The 24,135-nt window shown below is 49.9% G+C and overlaps 1 protein-coding gene across 3 annotated transcripts in view; it reads right to left on the reverse strand.

The window, feature by feature from the left end:
- LOC140392851 (ephrin type-A receptor 8-like) overlaps positions 1 to 21,992 on the reverse strand; it is a 667,123-nt gene extending 645,131 nt beyond the window's left edge. For all 3 annotated transcript variants that reach the window (XM_072478584.1, XM_072478583.1, XM_072478585.1), the window contains exons 1-2: positions 21,865 to 21,992; positions 10,666 to 10,730 (exon numbers count right to left, since the gene is read on the reverse strand). In XM_072478584.1, the coding sequence (XP_072334685.1) occupies positions 10,666 to 10,730; positions 21,865 to 21,940 (141 nt within the window). In that variant the 5' untranslated portion in view covers positions 21,941 to 21,992. The remainder of the gene's footprint in view (positions 1 to 10,665; positions 10,731 to 21,864) is intronic.
- Positions 21,993 to 24,135: the final 2,143 nt, after the last annotated feature.

Genomic DNA, 24,135 nt, shown 5'->3' on the forward strand with positions numbered 1-24,135 from the left:
TGAAGGTGGTGGTGAGCTGCCTTCTTGAACCGCTGCAGTCCTCGAGATGCAAGTACACCCACTGTGCAGTTAGGAAGGGAGTTCCAGGATGATGCCTGGTCAGTGACAGTGAAGGAACGGTGATATAGTTCCAAGTCAGGGTGCAGATTGACTTGGGAGGGAAACTGCCAGGGAGTGGGGTTCCCAGGTATCTGCTGCTCTTGTCCTTCCCGATAATAATACTAATTTGGTAGCGGTCGTGGCTTCAGGAGGTGTTGTCTAAGGATCCTTGGTGAGTTACTGCAGTGCATCTTGTAGATGGTGCACATGGCTGCCACTGTTCGTCGGTGGTGGAGAGTTTGAATAGGGAGCATGTGAGGACTGGAGGAGGGCCCGCTGATGAGAGGCCACTGACCGTACACGAGGAAAGGGCCCTGGAACTGGCTGGCGGACCTGAGGACCGGGAGGTTGCTGATGCAGAGGTCGGGGGCCCACCAGCAAGTGAGCCACCGACAGCCCGTCCCCATATCCCCCCTCCCCTATATCCCCCTCCCCCGTATCACCTGATCACTGCCTGATGTCTAACCATGCATGCTTCATTGTGTATCGCAGGACCAAACGTCCAGGCACCCATCCCCGCAGATGCACACCGCCCGCAGGATGCCACTCGGAGACCACAGGAGACGGAGAGACCCGCACCCTCCAGCATGCGACGCCCGCAGGATGCCCCTCGGAGACCACGGGAGATGGTGAGACCCGGACTCTCCAGCATGGGACGCCCGCAGGATGCCCCTTGAGACCACGGGAGACGGAGAGACCCGGACCCTCCAGCATGCGACGCCCGCAGGATGCCCCTCGGAGACCACGGGAGACGGAGAGACCCGGACCCTCCAGCATGCGACGCCCGCAGGATGCCCCTCGCACAACACGGGAGACGGAGAGACCTGGAGCAACAGGGAGACGACACCCCCGTCACGTGCGGGAGCGACCACCCAGCGATGAGGGGGGCAGCCACAGGCACCTGTCACATCCGAGCCAGGACACCACCACCCAGGACACCACTACCCAGGACACCACTACCCAGGACACCCCTACCCGGGACAGCACTACCCAGGACACCCCTACCCGGGAAGACGAAATACCGGACAGTGACTCAGAGTGGATGGGTGGAGACGCACCCCCACCCCAAAGTACCATGGAGTTAGAGTGGGACGAAGAGCACGACACAACGCCACTGCTGTCACCAACACCCTCCACCATCGCAGAAACACTCACCACGGTTGGGCACTTTAGTGATGAGGCGTCTGGTACACTCACTGGTGCGCACAACACAGCCGTCCCAGTACAGCAGGTGGAGGTAGGAGTAGCAGAGGGACCGGGCGGTCGGAGGGCAGCCCAGGCCAAGCGAACATCTGCCGCCCAGATGGATCCCGGGTTCCTGCAGTTACCGCACCCACACATAGATCCGATGCAACCACTGACCCGGAGACGAGCGAAGAGGGTGACGGGCGGCTTGCGGCGGCTGCGGTCGCAGGTGGAGGAGTCCACCCGCGTCCAGGAGCTGGGAGTGGTCCCGGTCATGCGTGCCACCCAGGCTGACACCGCACGGGTGGCATCCGCGGTGGAGGCAATGGTTGCGACGGTGTCAGACATGGGGAACGGTTTGCGAGGCCTGGGGCATTCCGTGCAGGCGGCGTCTGTGGTCCAGGAAATGGCTGCCCTCTCACAGGAGGCCATGAGCCAGTCCCAGCGCCAGATGGCAGAGGCGCTCAACGCCATAGCCCAGTCTCTGCAGGCCATGGCCCAGTCTCAGCAGGCCATGGCCCAGTCTCAGCAGGCCATCGCTGAGGGCATCGGCGCCAGTGGCCATGTGCGAGCCGGCGTCGCACTGTCACAGACAGGGTTTGCCAACACCCTGGGCTCCATGGCTGCAAACCTGCAGACCCCTGTCGATACCAGCACGGGCCTCCAGGACTGGCAGCGCCAGATGTCGGGGGGGCGTCGGATGGCCAGTCCGTTCGCATCCCCCACCCATGTAGAGGCCTGGGGGCCATCGGGCACCCCGAGGGAAGAGGAGGTGGTGTGGTCCGTCCCGGCTCCCTCTGTAGGGGAGGTCCCGGTACACCGCGACACCTCGGACTCCCCCCCTTCCGTCCCAGGTGCATCGGGTGGGCAACGGGCAGGACAGGCTGGCAGCTCGCCATCCCAGTCGCCCGGGCCGCAGCCTGGCCCATCTAGGCCAGGACGCCCCAGGAAACGGCTGCCAAAGGTTTCCAGTGTCAAAGGGCAGGAATCACAGGAGTCCACCTCCAGTTCTGCTGTACCGTCTGGGGAACCACGTAGACGTAGTCAAAGGGCCCGTAAGGCCAAACAATTAGACACTGAGTAAGTTGGCACGGGTGCAGGGCACAGATGAGTTTTAGGGGCTAGGGCACGTGCATGAACTCCTTTGGTTATTAAAGTCAATGTTACACCTACCGAAGCTGCCTTTGTGCTCTGTCCAAAGTGTGCGGGCGTGTCATGTACGTTGAGCGCAAGTGTGTGTGTGAGGGGTGGTCTTACCTCAGCCCCAGGTGAGTCTGCCCCCTTCCCCCTGGGCCGCCATCAACATCCCCCGGGCAGAGGACGGGACCGTGCACTGCAGTGTCACAGCCGCATGCAGGGATGGTCCGGGTGGATGGTGGTACTGTGGCCATGGGTCAGACATAGTCCAACGATGTAGAGCCAGGAGCTCACCGCAGGGCGGGTTGTCATCATCCTCCATGGCCTGCGATAGACACGCGTCCACACGCAACTGTGTGAGCCCGGCCCGTTGTGCCGCCGGTGGATCGGCAATGGGGGGGGGGGGGGGGTGGTGGTGTGCATGCGGGTGGGGTGGGTGGGGTTGGGGAGGGGGGTGAGAGTGCTGGGTGGGTGGATGGGTGTGGGGTGTGGGTGGTCGGCTGTTGCCATGGTGTGCGGTCTGTGGCCATACTACCCGATTCCCACGGCCATCTATTCAGTGAAGCGGGCGTCTATCAGTCTGTCCCGTGCCCGCTGGGCCAGCCGGTAACGGTGGACAGCCACCCGCCTGTATCTACCCCGTCTGCCCTGACCATTGCCCCCATTCCCCTCATCTGGGGAGGACTGTGCCTCTTCCTGCTGCTCCTCCACTCCACCCTCCTCTGCCTGCGGCACATCGCCCCTCTGCTGGGCTATGTTGTGCAGGACGCAGCACACCACAATGATGCGGCCGACCCTATCTGACCGATACTGGAGGGCGCCCCCAGAGAGGTCCAGGCACCTGAAACGCATCTTCAGCACGCCAAAGCACATCTCGATCACTCCCCTTGTCGCTACATGGGCATCATTGTAGCGATTCTCCGCCTCATTGCGTGGCCTCCGTATAGGCGTCATCAGCCACGATCGCAATGGGTAGCCCCTGTCGCCCAGCAACCAGCCCCTCAGCTGGGGATGGCGTCCCTCGTACATGCCGGGGATGGATGACCGCGACAACACGAATGAGTCGTGTACACTGCCTGGGTGACGGGCGCAGACGTGCAGGATCATCATGCGTTGGTCGCAGACCACCTGTACGTTCATCGAATAGGTCCCCTTCCTATTAGTGAACACGGCCCTGTTATCTGCAGGTGGCCGCACGGCGACGTGCATCCCATCGATCACCCCCTGGACCATGGGGAACCCGGCCACGGCAGAGAAGCCCACGGCCCGGGCATCTTGGCTGGCCCGGTCCACGGGGAAGCGGATGTAGCGGTGCGCCATGGCATAAAGGGCATCTGTCACTGCCCGGATGCACCGGTGCACCGATGTCTGCGATATGCCGGACAGGTCCCCACTCGGTGCCTGGAATGACCCCGTTGCATAAAAGTTCAGGGCCACCGTAACCTTGACGGACACGGGGAGAGGGTGTCCCCCGCCAGTGCCACGCGGTGACAGGTGTGCCAGCAGGTGGCAGATGTGTGTCACGGTTTCCCGGCTCATCCGGAGTCTCCTCCTGCATTCCCGGTCCGTGAGGTCCTGGTATGACTGCCGGGGCCGGTACACACGGGGCGCCCTCGGGTGCCTCCGTTGCCGTGGGGCCGCGACGTCCTCCTCCCCCTCCTCGTCCTGTCGGTCAGGTGTCCCTCCAGCCTGGGCGGCTGCCGCCTGCCCCTCTGCGGCAGCCTGCGCCGCCTCTCTGGCACGCTCCTCCTCCTCCTCCTCCTCATCCAGGGCAACATAGACATGAGCGGCTGCCACCACGGCGGCCAACATCGCTGGATGATCTGAAAACATGACGGCCTGGTGGGGGGGAGGGGAACGACGACATGTCATCATTGCCCATCTCCCCTCCTCCCCCCAGCCAGGTGGCATGGACCGCATGGGTCCAACTGTTGGAGGCTGGCACCTGGACAGGTGGACCAACTCATTTGCCCTCCCATCACCCTCCTCGGCACGGACCCCCTCCCCAACCTCCACCCCGGCGCGGAGCCCCTCCAACCCCCAACCTCCACCCCGGCACGGACCCTCCCCAACCCCCAACCTCCACCCCAGCAGGCACCCCCTCCCCAACCTCCACCCCAGCACGGACCCCCCCCAACGCCCAACCTCCACCCCAGCACGGACCCCCTCCCCAACCTCCACCCCAGCACGGACCCCCTCCCCAACCTCCACCCCAGCACGGACCCCCTCCAACCCCCAACCTCCACCCCGGCACGGACCCCCCCCAACACCCAACCTCCACCCCAGCATGGACCCCCTCCCCAACCTCCACCCCAGCACGGACCCCCCCAACCCCCAACCTCCACCCCGGCACGGACCCCCCCAACCCCCAACCTCCACCCCAGCACGGACCCCCTCCCCAACCTCCACCCCAGCATGGACCCCCGCAACCCCCAACCTCCACCCCAGCACGGACCCCCTCCAACCCCCAACCTCCACCCCAGCACGGACCCCCGCAACCCCCAACCTCCACCCCAGCACGGACCCCCTCCAACCCCCAACCTCCACCCCAGCACGGACCCCCCCCAACCCCCAACCTCCACCCCAGCACGGACCCCCTCCAACCCCCAACCTCCACCCCGGCACGGACCCCCTCCACCCCCCAACCTCCACCCCAGCACGGACCCCCTCCAACCCCCAACCTCCACCCCGGCACGGACCCCCCCCAACCCCCAACCTCCACCCCAGCACGGACCCCCTCCAACCCCCAACCACCCCGGCACGGACCCCCCCCAACCTCCACCCCAGCACGGACCCCCTCCCCAACCTCCACCCCAGCACGGACCCCCTCCAACCCCCAACCTCCACCCCGGTACGGACTCCCTCCCGGCACTCCCCCGGAGCCCAGCCTACTCTAACCACCCCCCCCCCCACCCCGCCCCGCCGCACACACACACACACAAGCCGAGACACACCTCTCCTCACGCAATCAGTCTGCGGCCACGCCATTTCCTGCCCAGAGCCAACCCCCCAGGCCATCACTCACCTCCTCGCTGGTCGGCGTGAGCCTGGAGCACCGGGTCACGCCGATGAAAAGGAGGTTTGATTCACGTCGACGTGAACGGTCATCACGTCGACGGGACTTCGGCCCATCCGGAAGGGAGAATATCGGCAGGCCGAAAATCGGCTGCCTTGCGCAGACCCGTGACATTCTCCGCGGCAGCGGCGCCATTAACGCCCCGCCGACTTTTCTCCCTTCGGAGACTTCGGCGGGGGCGGGGGCGGGATTCACGGCGGCCAACGGCCATTCTCCGACCCTCTGGGGGGTCGGAGAATGACGCCCCAGGATCTTGAAATCTCCGTGATCCATTCCTGCAATTGGTCCTTGGGCGAGTTGCACATTTTTTGGGAGCAGAATAAATAAAAGAATGCAGCTAAGTGACAATGTAAACTGAACAACTGAACAATGTAAACTGTGACTCATGTAAACTGAACATTTCTTAAAGATAAGGCCATTACAAAATTGTAGGCAAATCTCTGCAACCAATGAAGTACTTATAAAATGCAGTCACTTTTGCAATGTTGGAAACACAGCAACTCATTTGTGCACAGCAAGGTCGAGCATGAAGATAATAACTAGATCATTTGTTTCCATGATGTCGGTTGAGTGACAGTCCGAGGCCCCAAAGGAAATTCCCCTGTGTTTCTTTGAAATAGTTTCATAGATATTTGTAATAAGCATAGCATAACCAAGGCCGAGGTTTGGATAGCTCCCCCCTGTGCTCCATGTGTGACTGCAGAGACACAATTGAGAGACAAAAAGTAACTTCAAAATCAAAAATCTTGGGCTGGATTCTCCATTTCAGTAGCCAAGTGGCGGATCAAACGGAGAATTTACGGGAGGTTTACGATCAAGAAAAATCAGTGCCGACCCCTCACCAATTCCAGGACCGGCGAGGAGCTAGCAGCGGTGCCAGGTGAAGCACCCGTCTCCCGCGCCAAAAGCGACCGGAGAATGTCTGGGTCCCTGGTCGTGCATGAACACAGTTGACGGCCTGCAACGGTCACACCGTACAATATGGCGCCAGCCGTGCACGGACCCGACCCACCATTCGCAAACCCACAGGCCACCCCTTGGCTACCCACCACCAGTCCACCCAGCCCTTGTGGGAGCCCTCCCGGCCAGTGGCACGGATCCCAGCCTAGTGTGGAATCACGGGAGGGCCCTCTGATGACACGCCAAAACCGTTGCAATGGCGCACGGCGCGATTATGCCATTTACGCGGGGGGCGGAGCATGGCTGACAAGTGTAAAACCAGCGTCGGCCCCAATTTAAGCATCGGGGTCAATTCTCCACCCGATCGTCGAGCAACGGAGAATCCAGCTCCTTTATTTTTTTCCCCCCAATATTCTCACAGGGTGTGGGCGTCGCTGGCTAGACCAGCATTTACTGCCCATCTCTAATGCCCTTGAGAAGGTGGTGGTGAGCTGCCTTCTTGAACCACTGCAGTCTATGGTGTAGGTACACCCACAGTGCTGTTAGGGAGGGAATTCCAGGATTTTGACCCAGCGGTAGTGAAGGAATGGCCGATATGTTTCAAAGTCAGGATTGTGGGTGGTTTGGGGGTGTTTGCCGGTGGTGGTGGCCCTATCTGCTGCCCTTGCACTTCTAGGTGGTGGTTGTCTTTGGTAAGTGCTGGCAGCGGAGGGTTGGCGAATTGCTGCATTGAATCTTGTTTATGCTGCCACTGAGCACCAGCAATGAAGGGAGTGAGTACTTCAGGGGGTGAATGGGATGCTAATCAAGTGGCCGGCTTCGTCCTGGACAGGGTCAAGCTTGCGTGTTATTGGAGCTGCACTCATCCAGCAGTTGGAGTGTATTCCATCACACTCTTCACAGGTGGCACTTAATTCCATTGTTGACGACACCTTCCATCATTTTGGTGACGATCGAGGCTCGACTGATGGGGTGATAATTGGTCGGGTTTATCCTATTACTTTTGTACAGGAGTGGTTTACAGGCCCCCTAATTGCAACTACACAATAGGACAGCGTATAAAAGAGATATTAGGAACTTGTCAGAAAAGGTACAGCGATACTCATGGGGGTGTTAATCTATGTATAGATTGGGCAACGGTAGCATAGATGAGTGGGTTATTGAATGTTTTAGGATAATTTCTTAGAGCAGCACATTCTGGAGCCAACCAGATGGCCGGCTAGAGACATTGTGCAGCGAGATAGGATTAATTGAGGATTAATTGATAACGTCAGTGAAGGCACCTCTAGGTCGCAGCGATCATAATACGATTGAATTTTGCTTTCCATTTGAGGGAGAGAAGAGTGCATCAAAGACTAGTATTGTAAACTTAAATAAAGGCAATTATGAGGGCATGAAAGTGGAGCTAGCTAGAGTGGACTAACAAATATGCTTAAGGGATCGATCAATGGCAGATAGTTAAAGGTATATTTCAGAATACCCACATTCTGATGAGAAAGAGAAATCCAAGGGGAGGGTCCATTATCCATGGTGAAACAAAAAAGTTAAAGATGGTATTAAACAGAAAGAAAAAGCATGCGCAACGATGAGTGAAGTGAGAAAACTGGAAAGAATATAAAGAACATCAAAAAAGGACAAAAAGATTTCTAAAGAGAAAGAAGCTTGGGTACGAGAGAAAGCGAGCCAGTAAATATAAAAGGTTTCTATAGATACTAAATAAGAAAAGAGCGAACAAATTGAGCATTGGTCCTATAGAAAGTGAGTCTGGCGAATTGATAATGGAAATTAGGGCTACGGCAGATTAATTAAACAGGTATTTTGCATTGGTCATCACAAGTAACAACCCAGAAATAGCTGTAAATCAGGAAATGGAAGGGAGAGAGAAACTGTTTAAAAATAAGGGGTCACGTATTTGAGACCAAGATGAGGAAAACAATTTTCTCTTAGATGGTCGTGAGATTCTGGAACTCTGCTTCCACTGCCTTGTGAGGAACAGAGTCTTTGAATATTTTTAAGGTCGAGTTAGATAGGTTCTTGATTAACAAGAGAGGGTGAAAGGTTATTGGAGGTCAGCAAGAATGGGAGGTTGAGGTGGCAATCAGATCAGCCTTGGATCTTATTGAATGGTGGAGCAGGCTAGAGGGGCCGAGTGACCTACTCCTGCTAATTCGGAGGTTTAGATGATATGTTCATCTGCTGACTCCTGTCTACCATCTACAAGGCACAAGTCAGGAGTGTGATGGAATACGCTCCACTTGCCTGGATGTGTGCAGCTCCAACAACACTAAGAAGCTCGAAACCATCCTGGACAAAGCAGCCTGCTTGATTGGCACCCCTTCCACAAACACTCACAACCCTCCACCACCGACGCACTGTACCACCTACAAGATGCACTGCAAGAACTCACCAAGGCCCCTTAGGCAGCACCTTCACCAACTAGAAGGACAAGGGAAGCAGATACCTCGGAACACCACTACCTGGAAGTTCCCCTTTGTGTTACACAACATCCTGACTTGGAATGGAATCACTACAGTGCAGAAGCAGGCCATTTGACCCATCGAGTCTGCACCGACCCTTCAGAAGAGCACCCTACCAGGCCCACGCCCCACCCTATCCCTGTAACCCCACCTAACCTTTTGGACACTAAGGGGCAATTTAGCTTGGCCAATCCACCTAACCTGCACATCTTGGACTGTGGGAGGAAACCAGAGCCCCTGGAAAAACCCGCGCAGACAAGGGGAGGATGTGCAAACTCCACACAGACAGCCACCAAAGATCGGAATTGAACCCGGATCTCTGGTGCTATGAGACAGCAATGCTAACCACTGTGCCACCCCATGGAAATATATCGCTGTACCTTCACTGTCGCTGAGTCACATTCCTGGAACATTGTGGAGTGTATCTACACCACAGGGACTGCAGAGGTTCAAGAAGGCCACCACCACCTTCTCAAGGGCAATTCAGGATGGGCAATAAATGTCCACATCCCATAAATGAATTTTTAAAACTTGATGCATATTTCATAGTCTTAGGAGACCACTGTAACAGTTGAATTTGACTAAATCTAGTGGAAAACCACAAATGGTACTGAATGGTTTTGAATAATTGAACTGGCTCTGTGCTGACAGTATGTGAGGCATCATGAATGCTATGTATTGACAATGGTGTGGGGTAGAATTAAAGAATACTTTCCTCTGTTGTACCTCAGTACTGATTTTCCAAGTTCGACATCTCATCTTTCACTCCTTACCTATCAAAATTGCTCTTCCCTAGAATTGGGCGAAATGGCAGGCAATGCTTCAGACCTTTGGATTTCCAAGTGACGCAATAAAGATATTATTCATTAAAATATGGTGCAGCTCTGATCAGATCAGCAGATGGAATGTGGGATTGCCAAAGAGTGATCGGTTTGTGTGCCTGCACATTGACAACTTTTCAAGTGAATTCTCACTCAGGCAGATGATGACCTACATTGAAGTGGGAATAAGTTTGATGGTGGGAGAGGGAAATGGAAAAATCGGAATGAATTGTACAACTGTTGACCACACATATATCAGACACTTGTTTCAACTCATCGGCTACAGGAGAATCATGATGCACACTTGTCTGACCACAGGCAGCTTGCAGACTAATAGAATTATGTGAAGTCAATGAAATCAGTTACATTTCAATATAGTGTAAAATGGAGTCATTAAAAACCAATGCTACAAATTAAACCTAGTTAAGATGATTCAATTTGGACAATAATTCACGTCTGTGGTTTATAACACCCTGGGGCATAATTGTGTTCACCTAATGTCACAATGCAGATTTATGTCTATTCCCTGTATCAGGCAGTGCCCTGGGACATTTATCTTCCACACGAATGTGGTATTCCTCATTGATATCATGAACGAACATTGCAAACTAACTTCTTCCCCGTAATCTATGCAATACAGCAATGCAGTATCCCAGTGAGCCGACATATCTTTAGAGCAGTGATCCAAGAGCGAGAACAGGGATTAATTAAGGAAGAACACTACAAAGTTCAATAGAAACATCTCACAAGTGAGGAGTGAGACTAACTGTGGTTCCTAACTTCAGACAAATTAACACATCAATTAGTGTTCAATCACTTAAAGCAAGGTTGGACCTAAAAGAAATCATCCAATCACAGTAGATAAAGACTTAGAACCACTTGAGCTTCTGACACTGCTTACGTACTAGAAATAAAAATGATCCCATCCTTGTATTAAATCAATGCGCCTGTTCGCAATGACGTCACTTACCCCATTGTGAGGATAGGTCAGCCACCCCCAATCTCCTTGCATTGATGCCGTATCGAGCAGATTAACTGAAATAAATAATCATGTTTCTCATGTACAGTTTATAGGATAAAAGAATCATCTGTCCTTATGTAAAACATATTTATACAAATTCTATTAGTGTACGTAGGAGTTTACTAAAAAAAACTAAAGAACTCACTTGACATAGCATCTGAGCCAGGCTACAGTAATAAAAGTCAACCTTTTGAAAGAAATTGTCACCAAATTAAACTAAAATTACCTCACTGCGAAGCAAACAAATTTCTCTCAACTTTGAAATTTATTGAGACCTTTTGGAAGAATTATCTGTCTGCGGATTATTATTTCACACCAGAGGGATGGCTCTCCTCTGCTGTTTACCCTGCAAGGTGGAAGGAGACATCATTGCATCACATTTTCTGCTAGTACTCAAGATGACATAAGCAGGTAACCAATACCCATTGCCAAGCTTTGAGAGAATTGTTGTTTCCGTAGGCAGGTTAGATAATCAGGAGTTGCACATTCCAATTGATTAACACTAAAATGCCCCATATTAGATAGAATCTCTACAGTGCAGAACGAGGCTATTCAGCTCATCCAGTCTGCACCGACCCTTGAGAGCATGCTACCTAGGCCCAATCCTTGTAACCCAGTAATCCCACCTAACCTTTTGGACACCAAGGGGCAATTTAGCATTGGCCAATCCACCTAACCTGCACATCTTTGGATTGCGAGAGGAAACCAGAGCACCCGGAGGAAACACACGCAGACATGGGAAGAATGTGCAAACTCTACACAGTCACCCAAAGCCAGAATCAAACCCTGGTCCCTGGTGCTGTGATGCAGCAGTGCTAACCACTGTGCTTGATTTAGATAATTGCAGAGATTAATGTAAATACCTCGCCAGATTTAATCCACCAAGTACTCAATAGATCTATTTGCCAGGCCACTGTATAGGTTGACAAAGGGACAACATAAACTCAGAGGAGTGTATGGGGGAGAGGGGGGGGGAAAGAGGGGGGAGAGAGTTCATGCTGATGCAAGGAATATATCACAGTGTAAAAGGAAAGGACTGGAATTCATGACGCACCTTTGACAACCACAGAACATCTAAAGAGAATTTAAGACCAATAAAACTAAAGCAAAATATTGTGGATGGCAAAAATCTGGAATAGGAGCAGAAAATACTGCAAGTATCAACAGACCTGGCAGCATCTGTGAAGAACTGTCAAAAGGTCAGATGCTGCCAGACCTGTCAGCATTTTCTGTTTCTTTTTCAAAGTACTTTGTAAAATGGCTAATGTTGTATTGTCGGAAATGTGGCTTCCAATAATGTATTTGTTGAATTGGGGCGACAGGGTGGCAGTGGTTAGCACTGTTGCCTCACAGCACCAGGGACCTAAGTTCAATTCCAGCCTTGGATGACAGTCTGTGTGGAGTTTACATATTCTCCCCATGTCTGTGGGTTGCGTCCAGGTGCTCCGGTTCCTCCCACAGTACAAAGATGTACAGGTTTGGTGGATTGTCCATGCTAAAATTACCCCTTAAGTGTCCAAAAATCTGCAGGTTAGATGGGGTCATGGGGATAGAACGGGGGAGTGTTAGCCTAGGTAGGGTGCTCTTTCAGCAGGTCTGTGCGGATGCGATGGGCTGAATGGCCTTCTCCATTGTCGGGATTCCATGGAATTTCTGAGCAAGAAGGTCCCACAGACAGCAATGGTCGAGTATTTTGACTTGGTGATGTTTAGCGAGGAATAACCTCCCTGCTTTTAGATTTGAAAAGTGCTGTCATATTTGTATGAGGTGCGTTCTAGTGTAGTTAGGCTTGGTTCACAGTGATTTTGATTTTTCATTGAATGGACTGTGCATTGTATTCCAGAGTAAAGATCTACAAGTATCACCGTTTTTGTATGAGGCTGTCTGCTAACCGTCAGAATGTCACATTAAACGGTTTAACGGTAGCATAGAGCCGGCTATCCTGTTTATATTCCATTCTGACAGTGGCTGGATTGTTTTCCTGACCAATTGGAGACATAAAGCTGTAGTATTCTTGACCCAATTGGTCAGTGTACAGGTACCAATCTCAGACTGACTCCAAGAATGAAGTGACTCCAAGCAGTAGGAAAAAAAAAGGTAAGGATTCCATAGGTTCCTCCCCCCCCCCAAGCAGTAGGGGGAAAAAATGTAAGGATTCCATAGGTCCCCCCCCCCCCCCGCCCCGATTTTATCGATAACATTAAATCCAATTACTTCATGTTGGTGTCAGGGAATTCAAGGAATAAGAAGTCTCAGTGATAGGGAACTGACTGCTTGATTTATAAAGAAAAATTGCCTGATTTGCACCCCATCTGATATTCATTTGCATCGACTTCAATAGAAAATAATATCAGAGTGTACAATAAAGAGTGATTCACTATCATTTGTTTTGCAATATTTGTCAAGGTTCATTGGGCTTCTGTGTATCTTGAATTCCTTTCTGTCCAGACTGAACTTTAAAAAAAGTTAGAACAGATTCCCTTCATTGTACAAAATATGGAAAATCTCAAAAATGTTAGAAACTAATGAAAATATCAGTCTTCAAAATATTCCATTATAGCTATATTAATCTAACACCAACAATCTAATAGATGATCCAAAAGAACATTTAGTTATATGGGGGTGTATCTAGAATTTGTGTAAAATTAGTGATATAAATTTGAAAACCCATATTGCATCCCTCTTGAATATAATAAATTTTATTAGTGTCACAAGTAGGCTTACATTAACACTGCAATGAAGTTACTTGAAAATCCCCTCGGCGCCATACTCCAGCGCCTGGACACTGAGGGACAATTCAGAATGTCCAATTCACCTAACAAGCATGTCTTTCGGGATTTGAGAGGGGAAACTGGAGCATCCTGAGGAAACCCACGCAGACATGGGCGAACATTCAAACTCCACACAGACAGTGGCCCAAATCGGTAATCAAACCCAGGTCCCTGGCGCTGTGAAGCAACAGTGCTAACCACTGTGCTACCGTGAACCTGAAAACAAATAGGAATTAGGAGCAGAAGTAGGCAATTTGAGCCTCCGCCACCGTCCACCTCCCCACTTGTTCCCCATATCCCTTTAACTCATTTATCATCAGAAATATATCTATCTCCTTCTTGAAACAATTTAATGACTCCAATTATACCGCTCTATGGGGCAGTGAGTTCCACAAGTTTACCACCCTCTTGAGTAGTTCCCTCTCATCTCAGTTCTAAATCTACCACCTCTTAACCTATATCCATGACCTCCCGATTGCCCCCAAGGGGGAACATTTGGTCTATGTTTACTTTATCAATCCCTCTTGGTATTTTATGTACCTTCTAAACTCCAGTGAGTATAACCCAAACTGTTCAATCTCCTCGTAAGTCAACCTTTTCATCCCTGGAATCAAATGGAGCTGTCAGAGGAGTTGCCAATTTAATATCACCCATTGACACTGTTACACCCAGAGAGTGGAGGGAATATAAAAGTCACTGGCAGTTGTAGTGATTAGAGTAGAAAGCATTGATGCATTTAATAAGAGGTTTGAATCATGGAAATTTACATCTTGGAACAAGGCCATTCAGCCCCATCATATCTGTGTTGGCTCATCCAGGCTTACCCATTTTCCAGCTCTCGGATGTATATTTGTCCCATTGCGGCACTTCTAATGCTTATCCAAGAAGTTTTTTTTAAATATCATCAGGGCTTCGGTGTCTCTTTCTTCCCCCACCCCCACCCACCCTTTGTTCAGGCAGTGAGTGGAAGACCCCAACCACCCTCGAGTGAAAATATTTCCCCCAAATCCCTTCTTACTTTCCTAACTCTGACACTAAATCCATTGCCCCTGCTTACAGACCACTTGACCAAGGGGAGAGGTGTGTAGCACCTTTCCATCCACTCTATCTGGACCCCTCATTATTTTATACACTCAAGTTAGGTTCCCCAAACGTAAACAATGCCAGCAATCCAATCATAGGACCATACAACGCAGGAGCAGATGTAGGCCACTCGGCCCACCCTGGGTTTTTTCAGACTTGGAGAAGAGTGAATAGGTGAGGGTTGAGGTCTCGGAGAGGATGAGGAGGTTGATGTAGAATTTAAACTCCAACATAGATCTGTTGGGCCGATGAGCTCTTTCTGTGCTCCAGATTCTGCATGCGTAATTAAGCATGGAAAAAAAAAAGAGTAACATGTAATTAATTGTTATGGTGCAGAATGAGGCCATTTGGCCCATCGAGTCTATACTGTCTCTCCAAACGAACATCATGTCTTAATGCCATTCCCCTGTACAGTCAACTAATGCCTTCTTGAATGCCTCGACCACACTTCCAGGCAGTTCATTCCATATTTTTTTTTAATAGAATTTAGTGTACCCAATTCATTTTTTTTCAATTAAGAGCCAATTTAGCGTGGCCAATCCACCTAACCTCCTCATCTTTGGGTTGTGGGGGCAAAACCCACACAAACACGGGGAGAATGTGCAAACTCCACACAGAGACCCAGAGCCGGGATTGAACCTGGGACCTCGGCGCCGTGAGACTGCAGTGCTACCACTGCGCCACCGTGCTGCCCAAGGCAGTGCATTCCAGTCCGCAAACACTCACTGCGAGAAAGGTTTTGTTTCTCACATCAATTACTTCTTTTGAAAATCACTTTCCAATCTGTACCCTCTCACTCTTGATCCTTTTACCAGCAGGGAAATGCATTTATACATGTGTTAAGGAGCAGGCTCACAAATGGTCAAGTTGAAAGGTGGCACAATTGTTAGCACTGCTGCCTCACAGCACCAGGGACCCGGGTTCAATTACAAACCTCAGGTGATTCTGTGTCAAAATTGCACTTTGTCCCTGTGTCTGCGTGGGTTTCCTCTGGATGCTCTGATTCCCTCCCACCGGCCAAAGATGTGCTGGTTAGATAGATTGGCCACCATAAATTGCCGGCCACCATAAATTGCCCCTCAGTGTCCAAAAAAGATGTGTAGGTTAGGTTAAAGGCTATTCGGATGGGGGGGGGGAGGAAGAGAGTTGGGCAGGAGGGAGTGAGTTGACCGGGGGAGTGAGTTGGGCGGGTGAGTGAGTTGGGCGGGGGAGTGAGTTGGGCGGGGGAGTGAGTTGGGCAGGGGAGTGAGTTGGGCGGGGGAGTGAGTTGGGCGGGGGAGTGAGTTGGGCGGGGGAGTGAGTTGGGGGGGGAGTGAGTTGGGGGGGAGTGAGTTGGGGGAGTGAGTTGGGGGTGTGTGAGTTGGGGGTGTGTGAGTTGGGGGGGTGTGAGTTGGGGGGGTGTGAGTTGGGGGGAGTGAGTTGGGGGGGAGTGAGTTGGGGGGAGTGAGTTGGGGGGAGTGAGTTGGGGGGGTAGTGAGTTGGGGGGGAGTGAGTTGGGGGGGAGTGAGTTGGGGGGAGTGAGTTGGGGGTGGGTGAGTTGGGGGGAGTGAGTTGGGGGGGAGGGGGAGTGAGTTGGGGGGGAGTGAGTTGGGGGGGAGTGGGTTGGGGGAGTGAGTTGGGGGGGAGTGAGTTGGGGGGAGTGAGTTGGGGGGAATGAGTTGGGGGGAATGAGTTGGGGGGGAGTGAGTTGGGGGGGAGTGAGTTGGTGGGAATGAGTTGGGGGGGGGAGTGAGTTGGGGGGGAGTGAATTGGAGGGGAGTGAGTTGGGGGGGGGGAGTGAGTTGGGGGGGGGGGGAGTGCTCTTTCAGAGGGACGGTGCAGACTCGATGGGCCGAATGGTCTCCTTCCGCATTGCAGGGATTCTATGACAAATGCTCGTCATCCCAAGCAAAGATGCAACTAAGCCCCCACACCATCCCCAAACCGCCAACACGTGAACCTACACAGGAAGAGGCGCCCCTGAGTGACCTGCGGAATTGGGTGAATTGAATAAGTGTACACCGAGGACAGACTGGAGCTTGGGGACCTCAACCCCCCCCCCCCCCCCCCCCCCCCCCTCGGCGCTTTTCATCAGCACAAACACTGGTCCAAAAATCAGAGGTTGGGACTTTACGGACCCATCTCCATGTGAAGAGCCCGCACACTTGCTGGATGTGAGCCTTGTATTTGAGCAACTGCCTGTCCCCCATTGCTGTTGACAGGACTGGGAAATGCAAAGCAAAACCCACTTCGCTGGTCTTTAAACAACAGTCAGGGAGGTGGAAGGGGATAAATATTTCCACATTGCAGCGCCCACAAATGTAGGTTCTGGTTTGGCGGCTGGGGGTGTCTTTCGCTTTAGTGAGCCCCTGTACAAGAGGGTGGAAATCATATTGAACTGGAGTCAGACCGCACCCGGTCTAGTTCAGAATGTTTCACTTTAATTTAAAATTGGTTCCTGATAAAGCACCGTCGATTATCCCTCCGTTAGAATGTTGTCATTTGGATAGGAATGGTTTTGTTTTTCGGCATCGGGTGAACACGAACTCACTTGGGGGATGCATTCAGAGTGGGCTCCAAATCAAAATCGGTGAAAGAGAGAAACTGGTTAAACTGAGAGAGAAAAAAATAGGAGCTCCTTAACACAAAGTAGAAACTGCCCAAATTATTTCCCTGCGAATATCCAAAGCCTTCCTCTGTCAAAGTTTCAAAAACTTTAAAATTCAACCTTAAATGCCGCCTCAATCTTTTACTAATTAAAAATATAATTCGGTTTTAATGTTGCGGTAACACAGCCCACAGAGAGGCTTGCAGTGTGTGACTGTACAACAGGTTAACCGGTGTGTCTGAAGGGGGGGCAAACAATTATCAGCCAGGGTTAAGTTAGAGAGAGGGAGACAAAAAGGCTCGCTTCTAATTCAAAAGGCTAATTGTTTTTTCCTATTGCGATTCTCGAGTTCATCAAACCCAGCCTAGCAGCTCAACTCTGCCCCCGATTAGGGCGACAATTGTACTTTAATCAAGTGGCGATCTGTAAACTCCTCGGCCTGGGTTCAGCCCAGTGGCCAGTCCTGTCTCTGGGTAGGATTTGCTCAGTGATTTTAAGGGACAGTTGAGTGTTAATAATTGCAGTCTAAATAGCAACCGGGGCCGTGATTTGGGGGATATGAGACAATCAGAATATCACATCTGCACACCAAACTCTGATACTAATTCTCAGGAACGGCAGGAACTCAGGAACACGGTCAGTGAAATGAATCCACTTTGGCAAGTGGAACATTTAACCCCACTCACACTTGACGTCAGGGTTAAAAGGTGCCATTTGCCCCCAGAGTGTCTGGTTCTCGAGTTTACCATTTCCACTGCCTTTTATAACGAGGCAGAAGGAAAATAAAGTAATTTTGCTGCCATTTGAGTGAGTTAAAGATTTCGGGTTCTGAATTTCCAAATTAGGATTGGAGTGAATCAGAGTTGAAGACCATCAGAGGCAGAATTTATTTTTTTACTCTGGGTTTATGTGGTGTGAAAGGGCAGCTGAAGCAGATACGACAAGGAATTTGATAAATACTTGGAGGAAAGATTCTGGAGGGTCGGCGGGAAGAATTGGATAGTTCTTTAACTGCGACACTGGAGCGAACGGCTTCATCCTGTCACATTCCAGGACTGTGTATTTCGATCAGTTCCTATTTGTTCTTGACCATATTGAGGATTCGAAATATTGTTCCACACCAGGTGTAGAATCTGTGCCTTGTTATACATAGAAAATTGAAACAGGAGGTCATTCTGCCCTTCCAGCCTGCCCCGTCATTCACTTATCATGGCTGATTATCAAATTCAATACCCTGATCCACCTCCCCCCTATCCCCCATAACTCTTGATCCCTTTAGCCCAAGAGCGAGATGTAATTCCTTCTTGAAATTACACTGTTTTCACCTTAACTACTTTTTGTAGCAGTGAATTCATAGATTCACCACTCTCTGGGTGAAGAAATTTCTCCTCACCTCAGCCCAAAAAGGTAACAACAATAATAATAGTTTTTACCCCTTATCCGGTTTTTACCCCTTATCCTCAAACTATGACCCCTAGTTTTGGACTCCTCCGCCATCAGGAACATTCTTTCTCAAATCTACCCCGTTAGAATTTTCTAAGTTTCTATGAGGCCCCCTCTTTCTTCTAAACTTCAATGAATATAATCCTAACCGATATGGCAGTCCCGCCATCCCAGGAATCAGTCTGGTGAACCTTCGCTGCTCTCCCTCCATAGCAAGAACATCCTTCCTCAGATCAGGACACCAAAACTGCACACAATACTCCAGGTGTGGCCTGAACAATGTCCGATATAATTGCAATAAAACATCCCTATTCCTGTACTCAACTCCTCTGGCTATGAAGGCCAACATACCATTCGCCGTCTTTACTGCCTTGCTAGTAGCTATGCGCTTGGGAGTCGGTTTATCTGTCAGTACACAATCACACTGCAGGTTACACATATGCTGACATGATGTGTAATAATAGTTTATTTACAGTGTCGTTGTGAATATGTGTTTAATAAGTCAACAATACCTTGATACAAAGAGAAAAAAAAACCTGATCTGTCCACAAATTGTATTTCATGTTACTCTAATCTAACGGCCATTTGCAGCAAATCCATTCTAGATCATTACAGGACATATAATGACTTCAGGTAATGTGATCCTCCCTCCTATTGCCTCCTCGGCTGTTAGTTAATTTGTTAATTAAAGTTGGTAATTAGTGTTTTATTTGATCTACCTCCTATTGTGATGAATATTCTGTTTGTAATTCCGTATCGTTTATCGAATGCCCACTTCAAATCTAACTCTTGAAATGTTCAACTTCAGGCGGGTTGAATGCTAAATCATCTGGGTCGTGTGAGAAACGGAGCGGATGGGGAAACACTTCTCGGAGTCACGCCAAATTAATTTCATTGTAACCTCAACTTTGTTTAAAAAAAGGGGGATCTCGATTGGAATTTGCTGGTGTCAGAGAAAGTTGGGAGGTCTAAAATAGTGCGGGATGAAAACTCACGCCCGCAGGGTCAATGGAGATTCCACTTTCGATCTTGAGCGACGGGTTCTTAGAAAGGTTTTTGGGGACTGATTTACGAAAGCAGGTTCCTGAACGGTTCAACCGCCCGGACGAAAGTATAATTCCAGTCCTTTTGGAACAGGGATTAGTTTCACAATCACACACGGGGAGAGTGGATTAAGAATTACAATAGACACATGCAACTGACCAGGTGGATTAATGTGGCTGAAATGGAGTCTCAGCATGTTTGTCCAAATTCGGGGCAAAACATTCAGACATTTACAAAAAATTAACAACCCTTTATTTTAACTGTCGTGATTTCTGTTGGTATGGGTTATTTTTCAACCGTATTTTTTTAAACAAGTATCTTCAATTTGATGTGTTTGTTGTGCTGAAGACAATTCTGAATTTTGCATTTATTAAATTGCACGTCCGGGTCTGAGGCGCAGGGCTGTTTAGTTTGAAAGCGCGCGAAGTACAGTTAACCACTGAACTAATTTTGAGTTTAAAAAAAAATGAATGATTTCATTTCAATGGATCGCTCGGGGGTAATGAGGTGCACACTTTTCCGAGTGGAAAACTGGGTCCCAAACCAGTTCCCCCGCTCCTTGATCAGATACTAGCTTTTAGAGACATTAGCTCTGAAGCGCTCTGTCCATTGAACTGCAGAAAACGGCATTCGTCTTCCCGACAGGAGTGACTTTGGGGGGAAATTCGCAAGCAAGACATGTGCAACCTGAAATAGACACAGAAAATGATGCAAATAAGTCAGCTGACCAGGCAGCGTCTGTGGAGGGGAACAGAGTTAAACCTACTGAGTGTTTGCAGCATTTTATCAAATATGTAACAAGACATTCGAGTTACTGGTTTTGAAGTCAAGAGATATCGGGAGTTGGGCAAAATAAAGAACGCACCTTTAATATTGCGAGATAAAATGGTGCAGGGAATAAATAAATGGCAGCAGAAACTTTTCTTAAAACTAGTTCCACCCCAATGTGATTGTGTGTCTGGGTTTGGGGAATTAACCGATTATGGAGAGTGCGGTCCCAACGAGAAATTGATATCAAATTGCCGATTTGTACAGGTGGACCCGGTCCTGGGTACCCGGGAGGTGTACGGGATGAATTTCTATTTAACTTTTCTCAACATATTTAAAAATCACCCTATCCCCAAACACCAACTCTGGCTTGGCCTGAATAAAGGTTCTGTATTCTAGCAGAGCCTCGACAGCCGTACATTTCTGGGCCCGTGTGTTGTTTGGAGTTATTAACACGATAAACATCTTCCCTGGTACTTTACAATGACTGGGAGAGGGGTAGACATGATAAGAGAATCGGAGCGTGCTGTATCTCCTCGTTAACACTATTACATGGAACAGAGTGAGCAACACTTCACGTAGAACTAATATGAAAACGGTTTGTAATTTTACAGTTCGGTATCAATGGCGATTTTTAAGAAAGTGAGCAGTGAATTTCATTTCCTCAGTGGCATTTTGACTGTAGCCAGTTAGCCCAGTCCAACTGTCTGGAGTTTCATTAATTGGAGCCGGTGAGATCCCACACCAATCACAACTTTAAAAGTTTGGAAACACTTCGAATGTTCAAAAGGAAACACCCACTTTTTTACGTGCTTTAACAACTTGAAAAATGGAACTGTTTAAAAAGTAGATTTGAAAGTTTTTTTTTTGTTTTAAATAAAAAATATCAAGTGGCAGTGTGCTAGTCTTGGAAATTAAATCAAGAGTAGAAGACGTGTCATAGTGTGTCGGGCTAATCCCAATGAAACCTGGACACACACACACACTCTCTGTAGGAATGTGTATACCATACCTGGGTTGAATTATTTGTTGATATTGATTTAGGTTTGTGTCAGCGAGCATCATAAGCCGCTGTTTCACGTGGTTGAATCCATCTGATCTTGGCTGCCGTCCTATCCCAGTCTGTGAGCCCCTTCATTGCACAACTCACCCCCAACAAGTCACACACACCCGCACTCCACATCGGTGCGACACTCTTTCAGAGCAGGCTCGAATGCTGTGGGAGACTTGCTGCACTAGCTCAACACTGAATTCATTTCGGGAGTTTAAAGCCATTAACACCACACCGATTGTGCACTCGGATTTTCGAACAAATTGCATTTCCGAGATGTTATGCGCAAACAAATCTCCCCTCCCAAAAAAATAAAAATCCTGGAACCAGGGATCTTTTCCAACCACCGCTTCACATTGCGGTCAGTTTGACATTCCCACTCACCAATTGTGGCCTCTTACCTTCGCTCGGAGGGAAGTAGATGCAGTGCGATCTGCAGAACATATTCCACAATAAGAGCCAGAGCCACCGTCCCATCGCTGCAGCCGCCGCTAGCCTGTGTACACAGACACACCAGCTGGAGTGTGGCATGTGAACAGCTAACTCGCAGTAACACTTTAAACCGCAGCGAGCCGGCAAGAGGGAGGGGGCAGGCGGGACCCGCTTCCACTGCCTGTCGCAGCCAACTGACCAATCACTCCCGCAGCAGGCATCCACCGCAACCAATCGGAGGTCGGAAAACCGAAACTCAATCGCCCAATCAGACAAGCCAGGCCGAAACCCGGCTGAATTTCAGGCAGGAAATGGAATCTGTGGATGTGTGTGTGGGGGGATATGTGTGTGTGTGTGTGGGGGGGGGGGGGGGGGGGGGAGTGTGTGTGGTTATGTGTGTGTGTATGTGTATGTGGATATGTGTGTGTGTGTATGTGGATATGTGTGTAGATGTGTGTGTGGCTGTGTGTGTGTGGTTATGTATGTATGGATTTGTGTGTATGTGGATATGTGTGTGGGTATGGATGTGTCTGTGTGTGGATGTGTGTTTGTGGTGTGTGTGTGGGAGGGGGATGTGTGTGTTTGTGGATGTGGGTGTGTGGGAGGGGGATGGGTGTGTGGGGGGGGGGATGTGTGTGTGTAGATTTGTGTGTGTGTGGGAGGGTGATGTGAGTGGGAGGGGGACGTGTGTGTGGGGGGATGTGTGTGTGTGTGGATGTGTGTGTGTGTGTGTGGGGGGGGGGGGGGATATTCCAACATTTTAACTGCTGCAAAAAAAGGGACCTCCATCAGAACTCAGCAGAGAAATATAACGATCCCAAACTGCCCTGTCCACATCCACATTTCAATCAGTAACCCCCCCCCCCCGCCCCCGGGAATGTCACCTCTGAGAGCTCCCCTTCACCATCACCCTGTCCAGTCCCTGATCTTTCAAAACCTCAACTTTTAATTCATGTCAATATTCCCAAACTGCCAGGAAAAGCTCGTTTTTTAACCCCTGCTCCCCCACTCCCCCCAAAACCAAGGCCAGCCCCAGTTGAGTCGTTGGTGAACCAGTCCTCAATTCTGTTCGAATAAAAAAACCTCTTGTTCAACATTGTCCAGTGTAACTTGTCACGGCGGGAGAAAACTGTGCTCCCCGCCCGGAGTTAACGGCCAACTCCGTGAGGAACATCCCGTTTTTCAATGTGTTTGTGTTATGGAGGCAGCTAATCTGAAAACCCCAATGGTGTTTCTTGAATACCCCCACCACCACCTCGCCCCCTAAAATCACTTAATCTAAAATCACTTAATCCGAACAAACCGCCCTTCAATTCTAAATGATATTTATGTCGATCAGGACATTTTAACATCGACCCTTTCTTTAAGGGAACTGGGAATGCTGTTTGTCTTCATTCACAGTTGGAACAGATACATGGATCAATAGAAACTCCCCCCTTTTTTTGTAACCGCAACATTTCTGGAACTCATGATTTTTTTTAAAAATTCTAAACCACAACAATTCAATGAGAATTAGACCGCCCTTTCATCCCCAAGCGCACTGTTTCGGGATAACGACGATTTGGTCTGGATGGCATTCCTGTTGACATATTTGGACCAAGTTTCCTTGAATTCCCACTTCCAGGTCCTGCCTGTCACCTGTCTGCGGGTCACACATTATTTTTTGGGGGGGGGGGGGGGGGGCGGGGGGAAGTTCTCCCGTCTCCATCCTCTGAGCATCAGCAATCTCTTATTTTTTTATATATATAAAAAAAGGAGACTCAGTATCGGCATCCAGGCAGACAAATCCACCTGTTTCCCGCCAACCTTGATCGCTTTATAATATCCTCAACCCCAAACCATTCGCTGGCAAATCGTCCAGAAATGATCTATTCTCTGGCTCAATCCTACCCGGAGTCAGATTGTGGTCCCTGTTCAGAAGCATGCGCTGGGCTCTTGGTACATGGCTAAGCCTCATTAATGTCATTTAAAGGGTTGTAAATCAATTTAAAGAGAGATGTAATTACAGTGTTCTGAACGTGGCGACCACTGGCAATTCATTGCGGCGCGATTAAAGAACCTGGAGCGATCAGCCACAAATAATTGGTTAAACCCAATCTCCCCGCAATTGAAATCTTATTTCTTACCGGTTGCTAACCTCGGATTTACAAAAAAAACAATATTTAAGGTATGTTAAAACACCCAACAATTCTAATATAAGATGAATTGTTCTGCTTATTAGCACACACTGATATTGGGGT

This window comes from Scyliorhinus torazame, chromosome 16 (genome assembly GCF_047496885.1).
Source record: "Scyliorhinus torazame isolate Kashiwa2021f chromosome 16, sScyTor2.1, whole genome shotgun sequence".
NCBI classification, from domain to species: domain Eukaryota; kingdom Metazoa; phylum Chordata; class Chondrichthyes; order Carcharhiniformes; family Scyliorhinidae; genus Scyliorhinus; species Scyliorhinus torazame.